We start from the raw sequence: 22150 nt of genomic DNA on the forward strand, positions 1-22150 counted from the left end.
TTTGGATTTTTTGCTACATAAAATATGTACTGGCTGAAAGTACAGTGTTGATCTCACACTGATCTAAATTATTACAGACTAAGATTGGTTCTATAATATTAACTTTAAGTTTAGCCGTTGATGCCTTAGGATTTTCTTCACCATTCTGTGGAAGGATTTCAATGATTTTCTCTAAATCTTCTTCAGTTTCGATTGCGTGTTTAGACAAAATAACAATGTTTGCTTGATCAGATAATTTTTATTGTTAGATACAAAATAGTTTCAGAATTCTAAAGAAGGAAACTATTGATTGCTTTATTGTCAATAGATTAAGCATTTTAAAATATCCCTAAACCATGTTTCATACATACGTACGTGAAGTCAACATGCAAATAAGCACAATTTTTTCTAATAATTTTGTTTTATTTAAAATTTTTGTAAGAGCTGAAATTCAAAGCCTTAAAAGCTCGTTAATAGTATTGTTCTAATGGAAGTATTGAAAATGAAGAAATGATCGAGTTCTGAATACAAAAATTTAATTATGTAATTTGGAAAATATATATCAGCGTGATCGCTGAAAATTTTGCTGAATTTCAGATTTTCTTACAAAAAAAGTACTCGATGATTTTTTTTGAAAATTGAGAATAGATACGTGAAAAGATAGACGTCCAATTTTTTAGTGTATGTTTTCGTTTAAGTGAGTGTTTTATAAATTTATAATTCAAGCATATTTATCGAAATATATTCCAAGCAAAAATCAGATCAGGGATAACATTTTCTGGTGCCAATAATCAGGGGAATACATAAATCCTGAAACAACACCACAAAAGAATTTAAATATTTTTCTTTTAAGTATTAAAATTATTAAATTTCCAGTTAAAATTTTATGTTAACATTATTATTTTTCTTATTATTATTTTTTTTTTTGTTTAACAAACATTAAAAAAAATAAGTGCATAATGTATATGTTTAATAATTGCCTAAGAAAGTACAAAACAAAAGATTTGACGTACCAACTTGATAAATGCAAAAACAAGAAAAAGCCACACTTTAGCTCATCTTAAATTATTTTTTATATTTAATTCTCAAGAAACTCTAACGATGGCTTTTCTAATTACTTCATTTAAAAAAAAAATGCATTTATAAGTGATCGGCATATTAACAAAAAAAAAAGTTCGCTCAGTCAAGCAGTTAAATATTTGTATTCAAAAGATATTTTGCAGATGAACCTAAATGATTAGACCGCTTTTTTATTCAAGGTAAACAAAATACACAATGATGCAGGCGAAAATCCGGTTAATGAAACATAAAGGGATCAGAAAAGAACCTTAAATAAAAATAAAAAACAGAAATACATAGAAAGACAACAACCCAGCTTTAACCAGAGCACAGTTTAGTTTTTTGATTTTTTTTAAAATAAGATTGAAATATAAGATTGGACAAAAAAAAACATAATACAAATGCAATGCAAGTTGACAGTGTTGCCACTTTGTTGGTTTAAATCAAGTGTTTTTACGGATTAAAAAATATTTTTGTATCAATAAGAATCCAGTTATTGGGCAGAACAAAATGGGTGTTACGAGGAAAATAAAAAAAAAATATATAGATACATTTCTAAGTCTTGTATATAGTAAATGGAATTAAATCACAAAAAAGACCCTCACTTATGTATAAATGGGAAAAACCATCTATGTACATATTCCATAAGAATTAAGCTTAAATTATTTCAGTCCGTAATTTGTATTTAGTTTAAAAGATCAATCTATATAAAAGTGAGAATGATTAAGTATTTTAATAATTGCGTATTTTATAACTAAAGAGGTTTCGATTTTGTATTGTTTGTTGAAGGGTAACCCCAGTACCTCGTCTCACAGAAAACTATATAAGAAAACGAACACAAAACTCTTCTGCTTTTGGATTTCATTTAACTTTTTTGTTACATTTGTTTGTCAATCGTGACAGACTTTGTGTGTTCAGGGCTGACGATGACGATAATGATGATGAGGCACTGAAATTTTAGCGTAGGATTGCAAACAAGCAGCACGTTGATTTTATTTTTTGTATTTTTAGTAAAATTATTGTTTTTTCTGTTTGAAGGGTTAATTTAATGTTGAAACAAATGCATGTATCAAAGTGTTTAGATTTACCTCTGAGAAATCCCGTTGAGACATATCTAAAGTTGAATGAGCCAATTTGAAGTTTTTTCTATTCCGTTTGCTTAAGCAAGATAGTTTTGTTTTGGGATCGAAGATCAAAAGTGGGAATGGATGTTTTACACGCCCCAACAAAAATATTACTTCATTTGATAAACATGGTTCTGGTGTGCTGCTTTGAAAATCAATTTATGATGTGTTGTGGATGGCACTCCCCTACATTATCTGAAAAAGAAAACATTATTATGGTCAATTTTTAAATTGCAAATTCAATACTATTGCAGAAAAGTGTTGATATTATAAATAAAGCTCAGTGAAAAAGTTGTATGTATTCACTGCATCTGTGCAAAAAAGATGTAAGGTACCAATTCCACTCGCAACCCAGAAGAATAAAACAAATAGAAAAATACGTTTCTTACTTTTACTTCTTATTTATTTCTAGGCATTTAACAATACTTATCTTTAAATTTATAATAAAACGACTATATTATTGTTTTGTTAAAAATGAAAAAAAAAAATTGTTGCTGTTTTTGAGGAAATGTAACTTTATTTTCTTGATAAAATTAAATTTTTGTTCTTATTAAAGTTCTTTTAAACTACTAAAATTTAGTAATATCAATTGTAATTGTTTATTAAATAATTATTGATTGTGGTATTCTTTTTTGGATGCATCTATTTATTTTTTATTACTTATAGAAATTCAATTGATTTAAAGAGATGTTTAGCATTTTTTTATCAATGAAATTGTTTTTCTTTTATTTAAATATTTTTCACTAGTATAGGTTTTTTTGGTTACAATCGCAATGTATAATATACCTCCAAAATCTATTATAAATGAACCAACAATCGATCACACAAACTCTCTTAAAACCTTGAACACCTATCTAAAAACACACAATACAATTTCTACAATTAATAGCCAAAAACAACCCAATTCACAACACCTTAATCTCCCCAAAAACTCTCAAAGTTCCACTGCAATAACGTCACCTTCAAATTTTAATTCTAAGAGTAACCTAAAAAAAACAACTGATTCATCTCTCATAACAATGGAAACCAAAAACATCTCCCAAAGCGACGATGTTGAAGACATCTAAGAATACAGTCGACTCCCTAAATAACGACTCTGTCGTCCGAAGGTCGAATAACTCAAACACTTCAAAGTGTTTCAATGATTCGACTTTGGGGCGACAGAGTCAACCAAATCACCAGATAAATTCACACCGCAACTTTTCACAGTATAACACCTTTTATACTGCACATAAGCCGCTCCTAAACTCAGCTCGAACAATCCTTAAGATTCTGCAATGGAATCTAAACGGATATCTAAATAATTTTCATGAACTCGAGCTATTGATAAAAGAAATAAGACCACGAATAATAGCACTTCAAGAAACCCACGTTTATGACAACCTTCCAATCAAGACTCCCAAACAATATTCTGCCTATTTTCATAATTTGATTTCTATTGACACTGCAAAACAAGGAGTTGGCCTGCTTGTTCACAAGTCAATCCCACATAAATTTATACCAATCAACTCTAACATTTCAACAATAGCCGTAGAAATAAATCTTAAATTTAAAATAACCATATTATCCCTTTACATTCATCCAAAACTAACTTTTTCTTCATCCGACTTAGAAGACATTAAAACAACAATAAATTCTCCACTAATAGTTACTGGAGACTTTAATTCATATGGAATACACTTTGGGGTTCGCAATCGACAAATAACAGATGTAAAATAGTTGAAAATTTTGTATTAAATACAAATCTTGCCGTACTAAACGACGGTAAACCAACACATTTCTCAACACACAAAACTTACACGCATGTCGACCTAACTCTGGCATCTCCAAAACTCCTCCCAAATATCACCTGGAATAGGTCCGACTTCCTGCACGCAGCGACCATTTTCCTATCTTAACATGCATTAGTTTTAATGATCAATTAACACAACAAATCACTAGAAATTTTTTTTGAAAATAAGCATTATTTATTAAAGGTCTTCGTTTCGCAGCCAACCTCGCTATCGCACAATCTAACAGCAAACCATCCAAAAAATTCGTCCCTTGGTGGAATCCTGAAATCGCTGCCCTCCGCGAAAAAAACAACACCTTTGGAAAATTTATGAAAAATATCCGAATATAACAAACCTTATTAATTACCGTAAGTCCAACGCAATTTTTCGCAGAAATGCCAAAGCGGCAAAAATCGAAAGCTTTAAAAATTTCACCTCAAACCTAAATCCCAATACATCTAGTAAACAAATTTGGTCAGATATAAGAACACTTACAGGCAACTACATACCCCATTCAATAAAAGTAATTGAAACCGGCAATGAATCCCTAACAGATACTTGATCGCCGAACTTTTTTCCAAACACTGTTCTGCTTATTGTAGTGATTCTAACTTTTCTACTCAGTTTCAACAAGCCAAATTAGCATCATTCAACTTAAGACCGACCCAAAATAATCTATCACTACAAGCAACACAATTAGAAGCTCTATTTAATTTACTTGAATTGGAAAGCTGTCTTAGTTCAGTCAAAGGCAAAACACCCGGATATGATCGCGTATCGTATCCGATGCTAAAAAATATGCCACTAAATATCAAAAAGCGACTGTTGGAACTTTTCAATGAAATATACAGCATTCTTGGAAAATTGCCACTATAGTTCTAATCCCAAAGCCTAACAAACACCCTACTGATATAAACAGTTATCGACCTATTTCCCTTCTACCCTACACAAGCAAAGTGTTAGAGAGAATGGTCGCCACAAGACTTTTTTGGTTCATTGAGAAAAACGAACTTACAAATCCAAATCAAGTAGCTTTTAAGCACACCCGCGGTACAATAGATTCACTTCTACATATAGACGAATACATATCAAATAGCTTATCATGCAAGAATCACATCTCAATCGTTTCAATAGATTTCGAAAAGGCTTTCGAACGTATAGGTATACACATAATATTGAACAAACTTGTCAAATGGAATGTTGAACCTAAAATGTTTTATTTTATTAAATCATTCTTGAACAAAAGATCTTTTAAATCCAAAGTTAATAATTGCTTTTCAAAAATCCATGCAAGCGAAAACGGAATCCCACAAGGATCTCCGTTATCGGCCATCATTTTTATTATAGCTTTTAATGACATCAGCGAAATAATATTAAACTTTAAAAATATCGATCATTCTATTTACGCTGATGACCTATATATAATGTCTAAATGTAATAATGTCATCCAATCTTTTAATTTATTAAAAGAAGTCATAAACGAAATCTGTAACTGGTGTTTACATTCTGGTGCGAAAATATCCTTAAATAAAAATAAACATCTACATATAAATTAAAAATGCAATTTAGATGCAAATATTTTTAAAAAGAATATCAAGAGCGGGGCTCTTAATTCTTGATCTTTATTGTTAAGGATACATTTTAGAACTAACTGGAACGTGGCAGACGACCAGTGTTTGAAGTGTATCTTTATTTACATTACTGACTTCGTCAGCATTTTTATTTCTTTGTTCTTTAAATTGATGACTGTAAGGGAATACGATATCACATTCATATTTGTTTGGAATATGAATGTGATTTCATTTCCGTTGTTCAAAAAATTCTTTTATTTTGTTCTGTAGTTATAACTTATATGTAGAAATATTAAATGTTCTAATTTTAATATTGAAATGAATCATGTAAATATTGAGACTGTTAGTAGTTTAAGTATTTTAGGCATAATATTCGACAGCAAGTTTAAATTTAAAAAGCATTGTATTGTATTAGTTAAAAAATTAGCTCCTAGACTCAATATTATAAAATATCTATAGCATCACGAAATAGCCTTGTTCATACCAACACACTCATTACTACAGCAAAAACAATTTTTCTATCAAAAATTGAATATGGGCTTACAATTTATGGCAAGTGTGCTCCTTCTAACCTTAAAATACTAAACTCAACCTACCACACAGCAATAAGAACAAGCCTCAGAGCTTTCCGTACCACACCAATCAAAAATATGATGGCCGAAGTAGAATTTAACAGTATCGCTGAAAGGAAGAACCTTCTTACCGCTCGGTTGGTACCAAAACTCTTTGAAAAGTATAGATCACCAATACACGCAGATTTAACTAAAATTCTAAGACGTAAGAAAATACCAAAACAGTCTTCAACCTTATACGCAGCTGTTTCTTCTGCAAGAAATCTCAATATCCATGCTAAAATAAAATGTACACCCATCGAAAAACAACCTCCGTGGTTACTACCACCCAGTGCCATCGACACTTCCCTGGCAAAATATCCAAAAAACATAACACCAATTGACCCATACACACAACTTTTTTTGGAACTCCTCAGCAAATATCCTAAAAGCAAATGGAATATTCTCTACACGGATGGCTCCAAGCGTGACGAAGGTTGTGGTTTCACAGTTGTCAACTAGCTTGGTGAAATTAAATCAGCTGCAAAAGTTCCGGTCTGTTTCTCAATATTTACTTCAGAAGCTCTGGCAATATACGAAGTCACCAAACTGGGAATAGCATCAAATAAAAAAAACGTTATTTTCACAGACAGTTTATCTACCTTACAAACTATCACTAACATCAAACGCCGCACACCTCTGATAAATAATATCCGTGATAATATCATATCACACAAGGATAAATTAAAAATTATCTGGATCCCTGGTCATACAAACATCCAAGCCAACGACTGTGCTGATAGAAAAGCAAAGGAAATATCAACTAACCCCAACATCGAAATATCTCAATTTAGTCCCACAAAAAAGGACTTAACTAAATACATTAAACAACAATTTCGAACACAGATCAAAGATAATTGGAGTTCATATATACACCACTATACCAGTTTCAACAAAGATTGCTCACCAATAACCTACCCATCAGATACGCCAACCAATATGAACAGATGCTTCATTCGACTTCGTCTAGGACACACCTGGTTAACCCATAGCTACATACTAAGAAGAGAACCCCAACCAACATGTCACATTTGCAAAAACAAACAAATTACTAACTATAAACAATATTATGACAGAATATAACACCATTAATCAACCTTGTAAACAATTAAATAAAGAAAATTTAAGTTTTCTGTTATCAAACTCATCTGCAAAACATATCGAAGACATTTATGACATATTGAAACACCTAAAGGTAGAAAAATTTATTTGATATTTGTAAATAATTATTTCAAAAAAGGGGAGGAAGTGAGAGGTCTCAGGTGATCGTGTACAATAATTGCGCTTTCACCTGACACCCCTGACTTCCTCCCCTCATATTTAATATTTAATTTTATATTAAGTATACATTATTTTTAAAAAACGTTTTGTAAAACTAATTTTTCACACCAGCCAAAAGCGTAGTGCTAGCGCTGTAGCTTGTATAAGATTAGTTTGTAACATTTATATTGCGATTAAAAAATAATAATAATAATAATAATAATAATAATAATAATAATAATAATAATAATAATAATAATAATAATAATAATAATAATAATAATAATAATAATAATAATAATAATAATAATAATAATAATAATAATAATAATAATAATAATAATAATAATAATAATAATAATAATAATAATAATAATAATAATAATAATAATAATAATAATAATAATAATAATAATAATAATAATAATAATAATAATAATAATAATAATAATAATAATAATAATAATAATAATAATAATAATAATAATAATAATAATAATAATAATAATAATAATAATAATAATAATAATAATAATAATAATAATAATAATAATAATAATAATAATAATAATAATAATAATAATAATAATAATAATAATAATAATAATAATAATAATAATAATAATAATAATAATAATAATAATAATAATAATAATAATAATAATAATAATAATAATAATAATAATAATAATAATAATAATAATAATAATAATAATAATAATAATAATAATAATAATAATAATAATAATAATAATAATAATAATAATAATAATAATAATAATAATAATAATAATAATAATAATAATAATAATAATAATAATAATAATAATAATAATAATAATAATAATAATAATAATAATAATAATAATAATAATAATAATAATAATAATAATAATAATAATAATAATAATAATAATAATAATAATAATAATAATAATAATAATAATAATAATAATAATAATAATAATAATAATAATAATAATAATAATAATAATAATAATAATAATAATAATAATAATAATAATAATAATAATAATAATAATAATAATAATAATAATAATAATAATAATAATAATAATAATAATAATAATAATAATAATAATAATAATAATAATAATAATAATAATAATAATAATAATAATAATAATAATAATAATAATAATAATAATAATAATAATAATAATAATAATAATAATAATAATAATAATAATAATAATAATAATAATAATAATAATAATAATAATAATAATAATAATAATAATAATAATAATAATAATAATAATAATAATAATAATAATAATAATAATAATAATAATAATAATAATAATAATAATAATAATAATAATAATAATAATAATAATAATAATAATAATAATAATAATAATAATAATAATAATAATAATAATAATAATAATAATAATAATAATAATAATAATAATAATAATAATAATAATAATAATAATAATAATAATAATAATAATAATAATAATAATAATAATAATAATAATAATAATAATAATAATAATAATAATAATAATAATAATAATAATAATAATAATAATAATAATAATAATAATAATAATAATAATAATAATAATAATAATAATAATAATAATAATAATAATAATAATAATAATAATAATAATAATAATAATAATAATAATAATAATAATAATAATAATAATATACCTATATGTATAAATTTTGAAATATGTAATCATACATTTGGATGCACAATGTTAAAGGAAATCAAATAAAAGGTAACCCTTAACTCGTAATATTCATTTTCAAAATCGTTCATGAAAAAAACGAAATATTTGAGCTTAAAGTTAGGTGTAAAAAGAAATAACTGTTTACTGACAAATATAAATATCTCTTTTCCGGTATACAAGTTTTGAAATAGTTGAATTTGAGTTTTTTAAAAACATCTTGTTTGTGTTTGCTTTTGTAGGCAAATCTTTAAAAAAACCATTTATAGCATACACGTGTATACTTTTGTTATTACTTAAATAAAACTTGTTTAAGGGCCTTTAATTTCACTTTTCAAAAACATAACTTGTAATACAAATAAAATAATCAAATTAGGTAGCACAATAGTCCGTAGATAGCTAGAGCCTTGTGATTTATAAATATCAACTATTCAACCGTTGGGTTTTTTACACACTGAAAATAAGTGAATGTTATTTATAATGCATTCCTGATTATGGACTATTCTAAATACTAGACAAATATTTTTGAAAATTTTTTTAATGTGAATCATATGACATCCAAAATAAACACAACTCAAACTTCCTACAAAAATTTATAATTTATTTATAGTTAAAAAGTCTAAATTTTCAGTCCAAGGTTTAATTTTTATTACGTAGCCAAACAAATCTTTTAATAATCCAGATTGAAACCAATGTTTTGGACATTTTGTGTAAAAAATAACTAGGAAAACCGAATTGTGTTGATTTTGGTGTCATTTGGTTCAGCTTGAAAAAGGCTTCAACTTCATGTACCATTAATATTAAGATTAACTTTTACTTCTTCAACATGGCTGTATTATTATAATTTGTATAATTGGGAAAACAATCTGTGTGGAATTTAATGCTTCCAAAACCCAATGCTGTTTCATATCGTTAAAGCGAGATATACCCTCTGTGCCACTATCTATGAGTGGCACTTGCATCAACGAAAATGAAAATCTGGACATTCTCGGAATGTGCATCAGCAACCACCCTTTTGTGGAGCGATCACATACGGTTTTTTTGAGACGAATGCAAGAAATGTTTCTCTCTGTCTGATCTAACTACAATCTACCAAAAATATATATGCCCGAAACTTGAATACAACTCTCATCTCTGGGTTGGTGCTCCGATAAGTTATTTAAGACTCTTGGACAGTATTCAAAGAAGAGCTTTTCGTGACATTCCACTCGATTATGTCACTCGAACATCGACATAGTAAAATAGCCAGTTGCATTCCTACCCTTGAACAATTTAACCGGTATACCCGCGATTCTAGGAACGCCTAAGTTTACCCCTCAGCCCAACTTCGGCCGTACTATTTACTAAGTACAGAGATTTATTTTTGGCCGTACTTCACGAATGTCGAATGCCTTGCCACGCTCTATGTTTTAATATCATTGTAATTTTCAGGAATTCAAAATCATTGTTGACCGACACTCCCTATCCAACCTTTCCCTCTTTTTCGAATGCTCACACTGTGTCTTTGGCATATTAAATGTATACAAAACCCTTTTCGTGTTCGCTTATTACAAAACAAAAATACGATTATGTTGTAGAGAATAAAATAATACGATCATATACATTTGTAGATGTCGTGAATTCATATATTTTGGTATAAAATATATTTCTTAGTGGTCCATTGGACATTTATGTGTATTTTGAAACAGGATATGATTTTTTCTGCTGAATCCAAAACAATATCACTGTTTATTAATTTTCAAGAGTATTAAAGATATCCCTACTTTTACATCACTATGCTATAAATGGCACATCCATTTAGTATATTAAATCAGCAAAAAAAAATTAAGTGTTATCTTTAATAGAAGCCTTCGTACGTCCTCTCTTAACTCAGCAGTTTAGATCTCACATGGAAATCACATTTTTAAATTCGAGTATATCTTGATACCTATTAATTGATCTCTCGCTTTAGCGGTATGACTTTTGAACGCCAGTTTTTTGTCAACTCTAATTGCTTTTAAAACTTTATTTTTAAAATATGTCAATATACATACATTGCTCACTACTTCTTCTGTTTTAAAACTTGAAAGCATAGTCTGTAAATTTGTATTGTTATAAAATAAACAATATTATACAGGGTGTCCCGTATGTAATGGATAACCCTGAAATGCCGCATAGTAGACTTTATGACCGTCCTGAAAATTAATAAAAAAAAGTTCTATCCCAACCACAAGAAAAGTTATATGCATTTTTTTGTTCAGTGCATTATTTTTTTTTTCTTAATTTACATTTTTGAATACCACGACTACAAGTGAATGAGTTCCATCATTTTTTTTTGCAGGAATAATCTAGAAAATAAAACATTGCCTCAAAAATTCAAACATTCATTTTGGATTTTTGCATTCGAGATTTTTTTTTCTAGATTTTGGCATTTCGAGATTTTATTTTCTAGATTTTTGGTTTTCGAGATTTTTTCCATTCTACATTTTTGTTTTCGAGATTTTCATATTCGAGATTTTTACTTTCTAGATAATTAATTTCTAGATATCGTGGTAGACCCGTCAAAAACGTTATTCTTTGTTGCATAACATTATTTTGGAGATAAAATCATTTATTGTTCGTAAAATATTAGAGGTGACACTTATTTTTTGTATATATAAAAAAACGTTAATTGGATTTTTTCCAAAAATATATTTGTTTGGTACCACGTTACAATATATAATATAAAATTTAATAAAAGTCACTAGTGTTATTGGTCCGTGAGATATTTTGGGTTAACCAAAATGTTCAATTTTTTTTTTATATTGCTGTGGTAAAAAAAACACCTACTACAATTACAGAGTCATTTCTGCATCTTGCTGCTTTATTACCTCTATAACATAATTTATTTGAAGTCGATTTCTCCACTGGTTCTTAGTTATGGACGACGAAAAAAAACTTTACGAACGTACGGACGTATGGACGAACGAACGAACCTACACACGCACGCACAGACATCTCTAAAAATCTTTTATTTAGATTATAGGGACCTTGAAACGTCGGGAAATTTTTAAAGTTTTTAACTCGACAAATAGGACAGATTACAATAACTTCCTGTGGGAAGTTAATAAAGAGAAATATTTAAAAATACTGTAATTAACATTTTTTTATTTTAATTTAATTTACAATAGATAATGTTCTTAAGCGATTATTAAGGACTACAAGTATTATTGACAAGGCGGGCGTATTAAATTAAAATTTAAATTCGGAGTCCATGGATAAAATAACTGTTACTTTCAGAATTGGCTTGGCAAAATCGCATCGTCACCTCCTCGTGGTGCCCGCTGGATAACCAACTAACGACGACCGTTGGATCCTTTGGATCCATGAGCTGAGTCACCTGAGTTATCTTTTCAGGAACTAGGAGCAAAAGAACAGAAATACCGCTCTGAATGCACCAGCTCGCGATTAAATCCAAGAGCGTCTGACACATATTGTGCGGCATACTGGTCAGCGTCTGTACCCTGTGGGTATGGATAGATAGAACTGACCTATTTATAGAACGAACACTAAGTTAACAAAATTATGGCAATGAACAAAACGACTAGATTAAATACCCCAGGTGGCACTCCAGTGAAACTGGTAAATCCACTCTCTTACGAATTCGGTCCTATGGATTCTGGGGAGGACCAATTATTGCTTACAAATATTGAGAGACGGAGTTCAAAGATGCAAAGAACTCCCCCAAAAACAAATTTACTTCAGGGGTTACATCATCGACAACCTCAAACAATACTATAGATGTTATAAACATCAGCGAAAAAGGAACCAAGATCAATGAAGAGATCGACATCACAGATCAACACACCTGAATATAACTGATGAAGAAGAGCTCTTGTTTGAAACTCAGAAAAAGAAAAATAAGCATATCATAAAGAAACGTAAACGTAGTCCCAAGACTATAGTTCAAGAAAAATGTACTAAAAAAGCTTGTAAATACACATCGTAAAACAAAGACAACTGGAAAGTCACAGTCGAAGAAGCTGACGAGTATAGATCTGTCACTGAAGAACTGAGCAAACACCAAATACAATGGCACTCATATGAGAACAAAGCTACAAGGTCAATAAAAGTGGTAGCCAGAGGTCTTCTTTCCTCGTGCTCTCCCGAAGAAGTAGTAGAAGATCTTGTACAAAAAGGCTTCCAAGCCCTTGATGCAGGCAATCTATTTAAGAATGAGACAAATTAAAAACTCCTCTGGAGAATCAATGACAAGTAAGAGATTGCTGCCTTTATTCATGCTGACTTTTGACTGCAAACAAAGTCTCGAGGAGATTTATAAAATAAGATAAATCTTGGGCATAGCTGTTCCGCAGTGCCAAGCTTTTTGTCATACCTAAAAATACTGCAACCGAGAGTTTGCTTGTGTAAAGTGCGAAGGAAAACATGCAACTAAAAATTGTTTTATGAGCAAAGATCAGAAAGCAAAATGTGTGAACTGCAAGGGTAATCACCAGGCAAGCTATAGAGACTGCCCAGTTGCCAAAAAATTCCAAGAGTTCAGAAGCAAAAATACATCTGCTAGAGACAAACCCAGAAACACAGTAAAAAACAATTTAACTGCTGAAAACAATACTAAGAAGGAACCGCCTAAAAAGGCTGTTCAATCTGAAAGCGATGAAAAGAAAGCCTATTCTCAGATTGTTAAAAATGTGCGGAAGAATGAAGAGACTTCCATAAAAGAAATGCTACATCTTATTCTTAAAAGAATTGATAAACAGGATTTGAATATCAAACTGCTAAGCGAAAAAGTCGCTCTTAAAAAACAATAATGGACAGAACACTTAAAATCGCTACATGGAATGCAAACGGTGTTATACAACATTCATCCGAATTAAAAATCTTTTTAGATCTAGAACATATCGATATTTGCCTGGTGTCCGAAACTCATTTCTCCAATGGGCCAAGTCTAGATAATGTAATAGAAAACTATTCATGTTACCACGCTCCACATCCAGCTGACAAGGCTACAGGTGGATCGGCAATTCTTATAAAAGAAAGCTTAAAACATTATGAAGTAGCCAAGTTTACTAGTGAAAATATGCAAGTAACAACTATTAGTATTGGTATGAAAAAGAAAGAGTTTAAGATAGCAGCTACATACTGCCCACCAAGGCGCTCCCCGACAGAAGATGACTATACAGATCTATTTAATATTCTTGGGCATAATTTTCTTGTTGGTGGAGACTTCAATGCGAAACACACCCATTGGGGTTCAAGACTTATATCAACAAAAGGCAAAAGATTTTTCCAAGCAGGCCGTTAATACAATTGCGAATTCTATTCCTCCAGGTCGCCAACTTACTGGCCTTCAGATACTAACAAAATACCAGACCTTATTGACTTTTTCATAGCTAAAGGAATCAAACGAAATATCATTAGTGTCGAAGGTAATTATGACCTGTCATCAGATCATACTCCAGTGATTTTATCACTAAGTGAATCGGAAGTACTAGAAAAAAGTAATCCAAAGCTTGTAAATAAGAAAACAAACTGAAATGATTTTAGAGAAAGGCTTTTAAGTTTTATAAATTTAAGATCTCCCATGGATACAATCGAGCAAATTGACCATGAAGTGGAACAATTTATTGCTGATGTTCAACAGGCCGCTGAAGAAAGTACTCCAACATTTTCTAATAGAAGAAAAAATTAAATAAAATATCCTTTAGAGATAAGAGAGTTGATAATAGAGAAAAGAAGAGCTCGAAGAAAATGGCAAAATAGTAGATTTCCAGATGATAAAACAACGTTTAACCCTATAAGCAACAATCTTAAAAAACAAATTTACAAATTCAAAAATGATTCACTCAGTACATTCCTTCAACCGATTTTTCGCTATGGAAAGCAGCCAAGCGCCTGAAAAGACCGCAGTTACAAAACTCGCCCTTGAAATCTCAAGTTGGGAAATGGATCGGTAACCCGAAAGAAAAAGCTAACCTTTTCGCTGAACATCTTGCGAATGTTTTTAAGCCATACTCATCAAACGCGTCTAAAAATAACTTACAATTTTTTGATAAGATAGATGAAAGTGACTTAAAGAAATAAAAAGTATGTGTTTACATCAACTACCAAATAAAAAATCACCAGGTTACGATCTAATTACTTCTCGGGTTATGAAAGAAATGCTATTGAAAGCCTTAAGCACCGGTATGTCCCACACCATTGGAAAATTGCTGAAGTAATTGTCATACCAAAGCAAGGTAAACCACCTACAGAAGTGACGGCTTACAGACCAATATCGCTTATACCAATTATGGCAAAAGTTTTTTAAAAACTGCTTCTGAAGACACTTAGCAAAATCATACAAGAAAGAAGGTTAATCCCAAACCATCAGTTTGGCTTAAGAAATAAACATTCCACGATAGACCAAGTTCATAGAATATCGGATGTAATAGAAAAAGCATTAGAAGAAAAACAAGTATGTTCAGCTATTTTCTTAGATGTTGCTCAAGCTTTTGACAAGGTTTGGTATGAGGGACTTGAGTACAAACTGCAAAGGGATCTTCCCAGGTAGTACTTTGAAATATTAAAATCGTACATCTCAGACCGATTGTTTAGAGTAAGGTACGATCAAGAATACTCGGAATTGAAAAAAATAGAAGCCGGTGTACCACAAGGAAGTGTCCTAGGTCCTACCCTGTATTTACTATACACAATGGATATTCCAGTTGGTAATCACGCCATAATGGCTACTTTTGCAGATGATACCGCAATTTTGGTACCCGACAAATGTGTCTCTAAGGCATCAGTAAAACTACAAAATGCCGTCGACACAGTGGGAGGTTGGACCGAAAAATGGCGTATCAAACTCAATGAAACAAAATCTTATAAAAATAAGATTATAATAAAACATATAAACTTTAGAAATAAAAAGATAAACAATATTCCAATAATCATTAATAATCAAGCTGTACCTTACGACAATACGGCCAAATACCTTGGAATGATTTTGGATGGAAAGCTTAAATGGAAAGAGCACATCAAAAAGAAAAGAGAAGAACTAAACTTGAAATATAGAAAAATGTTCTGGTTGCTTGGTAACAACTCTGATTTATCAATCCAAAACAAAATAATGCTGTATAATCAAGTACTAAAGCCTGTTTGGACCTATGGAATCCAATAATGGGGCTGTACAAAGAAAACAAATACCGAAATCATCCAAAAATTCCAAAACAAAGTCCTTCGTGGAATAGTTAATGCACCTTGGTACATAAGAAATACCGATCTACATCGTGACTTACAAATAGTAATGGTTGTTGTTGTTGTTAAAAAATACGCTGTATCGTAGAACCAGAGACTACAAAGTCATACTAATACTGAAATGGAGTGCGTTTTGAATATAAGAAACCATGTTCGGAGATTAAGAAGAAACAAGCCTCATGAGCTTATGGTCTAAAAAAACATGGGAAAGTATTACAAGTTTAAACTTCCCCCAAAGTGATTGTACAAAATTAAGAAAGAAAAATCGGAAGTCGATCCTTCAAGATTGGTCCTGATGAAGAGGTGGTTTTAGTGGTTAAGTCCCACTCTAATTGGTGTCGAATACTGCCAAGTGTCTTTTGATGATTTCCTCCTGTCAAAAAAAAACTTTCAGAATTTTAACTATCTTGTAATAACACTCTTGTACAAAAAAATGCAATTTTTTTCCAACGGCTTTATAATTTAAAAAAATGCTTGAACACTTCACAAAAAACTAAATATTATTATATTATAATAAATTGGTTACCTCCTCATTTTGAGATAAAATTTGTTTCTATTCTAAGCGCTAGTAAGTACATAATTGCTAAACATCCAAGTTTACATACAATACATAATCTGAAACCAAACGTTTTTTGAGCACATAACTTTCCAATTATTGACTTTACCAAATGGAAATGCAATTCATGAATCTTAAAAATTACGTTTTTTAATTAAAAATGGCTTCGTTCCAGGTAAATCAACAACCGATCACATTATTACCCTTAGGCACGCAATGAAATAATGTTTAAAATATCTATTTACAGGCTTTAGGACCGTCTTCGATAGCAAAACCAACGCAAATAAATTGACACAGCTATGTTGCCAATGACCAATATAACAAGCCAAGTTAAAATAGCCAGATTGCCATCCAAACCAATGAACATCTTCAATGAACTCCAACAAGGGGATGGTTTGGCCTGCCTCCTCTTCAACCTGTTTTTGGAGAAACTCACCCGTTACTCTGTTACGTCAACAAGAGGGATCATCTTTAATAGGTCCAGTCAGATACTATGTACCTCAAAGCTGATATTATGAAAAAAATCAAGCTCGGTACGCAATAGTGGGTTTGACATCTAGCTCGTATTAGTGAGAAGGAACCAGCTCGGAAAGTCCTCTGTAGGCGATTGGTGTATACCAAGACGCACGACGCCTGAAGTCTGGGGTGTGCAACGGAATAACGTCCGCTCACGATCGAGATAATAAGAGAGGGTCAGGACTGTATCCCGGTTGGCGATGAGCTGACAATGATGATAATGATAATTAAATCACCTATTAAAAAAGGTGATTTGATGACGTTTCTATATTTGAGAGCAGTTTTTACGTATGTAGGTATGTATTGTATAGTTTTTAAACATCCATCGTATAAGAAATCCTTTGTCAAAGTATGATTTCTGAAAATTTTTCGTCTTATTATTGGCACGGTGATCCAGCATAAGCATAACACGAAGAATATAATCTATTTGAAGCTTTAATGTATTGATAAACAGTGGCGACAATGCAGTTTTCAAAATCATCTTATAGTTTGTTATGTTTGGTGGCAGATGAGGTTTTTTGACGAAAATCTTTAAAGTTTTTCAATTATCTCATTTTCATTACCTTCCCATGTCTGTGCTGCATATCCCATTAATTTCAAGATAATTGTAGTCCTTCGTATTCTTTGCCACCAGATCGATCACTTTCAACTGAGTAATTTGTAGAAATAGTAAAAAGCATTACGGATTAAATTGCAAACAACTCCGATTTATTTTTCCCATTCCAAACTGCCAATTTTATTTTCTCTGTATATGTTTTAAAGGAGTTTTGCGGACTTTTAGCTTGTTTAGCTTGTAAATAAAATAAATAAAACGTAATCAACAGTATCAAAAGTCGTTTTGAAGTCAACCAAGAGAACATATAATATTGTACTTTTTGCTAGAAAGGGCTCAACTAGAACAAATAAATGATCAGCTTTGGAATTAACAGTCTAAAACCTGTAATTAGTCCAAAGGATTTCTTGAAGCTATCCGGATTTTAAGACAATTCTGAACAGTTGAAGTGAAAATTGTATACGTGACGTGAAGGAAGAAAATACCTATATAGTTCGATGGAACGATAGTGCTACCTTTTATATGAATTGGAAAAAATTACACATTCGTTAAACTGATTTGGAAATATTTCATTAGTTCTGTACTTATAAAACTCTGCTTCTGTCACCACCAGCTTTAGCAAATGAAACCCCTTCTTCCAAAAGGGGTGAGTCCAGAATTTGATCGGGGAAGCTAGTTAGTGCATAGTGAAACTTAAAACTGTTTGTAGGGTTCTGACAACGACAATATATTTCTTACCGTTTAGCATGATAGCTAGGTTCCAAAACTCAGAAGAGTTTATCGTATTATACTTAAAATCTAAAACTTAAATTAGACTGTTGAAAAATATTAATTTGCAATTTATACTTTTTAAATTATCATTTGGTGAATTAATGCAAGAGTAAAATTTACCAAAAATTTCAATTAATTGATTTAAGTGGCTAGTACACCATAGTTTGATGTGCTAAAATTAGTATACAATGGTTTCTGGAGTCTTATACTTGAACGACTAAAACTAAAGTTTAAACTACCAAGAACTAATGGTGAGTATTATTCCAACAATAAAACAAAACTGCAAGTACATCGTATGAATTGTCAAAAAAAAAAGATTTATAGGAGAAAGTCTTTGTGAATAAGGCGGTAATGTTTGAATATCATGAAACCACGGAAGGGATCGTAGACAAAAACGCAAAAATCTTTTCTGAATGGCTTCGAGTCTTATGACGTGTACGGCGACCATACTGTACAAGCATATTCTAGGACTGGTCTCACAAATGAAACCACAAGTAATTTCAAAACATATGGATCACGGAAATCACTGCCAAAACTCTTATTTGCTTTTTTAACTATGAAGTTAATATGTTCATTGAATGTTACTATAGAAACCCAAGTCAGAAAATACACACTCTCTACTTAAAGGACAAGAATCAAACATGTAACTAAAAACGATTGGAACTTTTTTGCCTGTAAAATTCATGGTTTTTCATTTGTCAATATTTCAAACAAAATGATTTTTATTGCACCATCCCCTGAATAATAGTAAGTCTTCTTGCAAGAGGAGACAGTCAGATGTAGAGCTATTTTTTTTTAAATTTGGATGTCATCAGAATATTATATTAGGACACACGAATTTTGTTTGATCGAAACCAAGTAATTTGTAAATAAAATAAATAGAATAAGATCAAGGTTACTACCCTCTGGTGGACACCAGAATTCATAACAAATGAACTTGAACACTCATTACGAAATTTAAAAGTATAACGTCTATCTTGCAAATATGAGGAGATCCAGTTTATGAAAGTGTCGTTAAAACCTTGCTGAGATAGTTTTAAAAGTAATGTTTTATGAATTTGTATGGAATATAGTAGGAATCGTTACTTTCTACTTTAATATCAATCAAAACTAAAGCAAATGCAAGTTCCGGTCTAGTACTTAAAATGCCTTTCGAGGTAACCATCGTCGATGATTCAATGTCAAGTTTGAAAATATTAAAAATCGGTAGGAGTTTTAAGTAACGTAATCAAAACTATCCAATAAAGTCTAATTCCTATTTTCAACCATTCATTATTTATGAAATTGCAAATAGAATTGGAAGTTATTATTTGTTTATTTATATTAATACACACAATAATAATGTGAAATGGATAGTGCGATATTATCAAAATCACTGGTATTATATTAGTTTTTTAGAGATAAAACAAAACAAAATTCAAATGTTCTTATTTTCGTCTAGAGATTTTGCAAATCAATTTACCTCAATTGGTTTTTGTTATCATGCATCTCTTTTAATTAGTCTTTTTCTAGACATTTTTGAAAACTTCAGAGAAAATTTTGTATGCATCCCCCAAAAAGAAAACAATTAAAAGTACTTCATCGCATATAAATGACATGCAATTAATTTTTTGGGACGCTTTTATCAATCAGTTGATCAGAGAACTACCTTAAAAAATGTGTTCGATTCTTAAGAATTCCTGTTACTATAGAATAGAGCCCAATGTTTATAAAAATAAAGTTAACGAAAACCCCGACGAGGGATTGAGTTTGTTCATATGAATTAACAAATTAAGAGCACAATTTTTATTTCAATTCAGTCCGAATAAATTCTGTTTATGTTAAAAACTATAAAATTAAAACTCTACAATACAAATTCACTAATTAATTAATAATAAATATAGATATTTTAATACATTCTTTTGTTTTCCTATTCTTATGGTAAACCAAGCATGTCCACTTAGTTTTATGAATCAAAAGTTGCTTTAGTCTTTTATTTAAAAAAAATTGAGAGTGAAACTAAGACTACATCTTAAATATTATGTAAATTTAAAATTTGCACACATTCTTTTTTGTTTGTTGGTTGTTTGTTTTTATTTGCACGCACGAAAGTGAGTTTGTTTAAAATATTACACATTTGTGAATAAAATCAACACAATGATTATGGTTTCTTAAACATAACATATGAATTCCTTCATTGAAACTTACCAGAAATGTAATATAATTGTTTGTTTATCCAAAATATAGAATAGTTTTGTATCATATGAACTTAAAACCCGGAAACTGCTATTCCAATAAGTCTTCTGCTTCAGATTGATAGATTAGACATAAACCGTAATTTTTTTAACCAACTTTATTCGGGGTAAAATTCATAAAGAGAATATTTAATAGATTAAACATAAACCGTAATTTTTTTTAACCAACTTTATTCGGGGTAAAATTCATAAAGAGAATATTTAATAGCACATATCTTTACATACATATACATATTTTTTTAGGTATTCGTATTACATTTCTATTTTCAAAGGCAATACAATTTTCTGTAACTTAATTTTGTTTGCATAAAATGCATGCTACACAGATATGTATATTCCACAGCACACTAACACACAGTTAAAGAAAACTTCAACAATAACACAAGATGAAGATTTGTAAATTTAAAAAATGAAAAACACTTATTTTTCACCACTTTTTTCACTTTTTTTAAATTTCCATACACTCAATTTAAAAAAGGATATACATTTTATTTGAATAAGTATGTTTTTGACCAAACACGATTTCTTAAGCAACTTCAAATAAATGCTTCTTTGAAAACAAAAAAAAATACTGAAGGCAAAAGGAACTCCCCACACTCGTGAACAAAAAAACAAGCTCCACAACTTTACACGGAGAAGCCTAACAACAACACCACAGACATAATCAACAAAAAAAAATTCAAAACCATGGTGAAAATTCCAATGTGCAAAAGTTGAATTAAGAGAGATGATGGCCAATTACGATCATGATAATGATGAAGAAGAAAATATTTTTTCCAGGTTTTCACATTTTAAATTCATATTTATCGCCTCTTTAAACTTTAAACATTCATTTTAGTTTACTATAATTTTAGTTAACTATAATGATTGAACTTGAGAATTTTTATTACAGGAATGTAAGAATTTGTATTTATTTCTCTACCCTTCACTTCTTATAATTTTCTTTTTTACAGGGAACGCGGTGTTGCAAGGCAGTTTTGATACCCGTGAATATATTTTCGTATGTAACTCGCAGTTAATGCCAAAGCGAACTGAAGTAAGAAATGATCAGTCCCATTCCAAAAGAGATTCAGTAAGTATCTTGTATGGTTCATTAGATTAGAACAGGTTGTTGTTCAGTTCCACTTTTGTATTAAATGAAGCCGCAAAGGTGGAATAAAATGGAACCAAAAAGACAGGTAAAAGATGGCCGTAGGGAATATCAGCTATGGATGGAA

General features: G+C 29.7%; 1 protein-coding gene across 1 annotated transcript in view; it reads right to left on the reverse strand.

Moving 5' to 3' along the window:
- The window catches only part of LOC129944296 (tetratricopeptide repeat protein 28), a 46304-nt gene extending 24367 nt beyond the window's left edge, over positions 1 to 21937 (reverse strand). The window contains exons 1-2 of the mRNA XM_056053643.1: positions 20887 to 21937; positions 2127 to 2357 (exon numbers count right to left, since the gene is read on the reverse strand). Of these exons, the coding sequence (XP_055909618.1) occupies positions 2127 to 2150 (24 nt within the window). The 5' untranslated portion in view covers positions 2151 to 2357; positions 20887 to 21937. The remainder of the gene's footprint in view (positions 1 to 2126; positions 2358 to 20886) is intronic.
- Positions 21938 to 22150: the final 213 nt, after the last annotated feature.

Source organism: Eupeodes corollae, chromosome 2, assembly GCF_945859685.1.
Source record: "Eupeodes corollae chromosome 2, idEupCoro1.1, whole genome shotgun sequence".
In the NCBI taxonomy this organism is placed as follows: domain Eukaryota; kingdom Metazoa; phylum Arthropoda; class Insecta; order Diptera; family Syrphidae; genus Eupeodes; species Eupeodes corollae.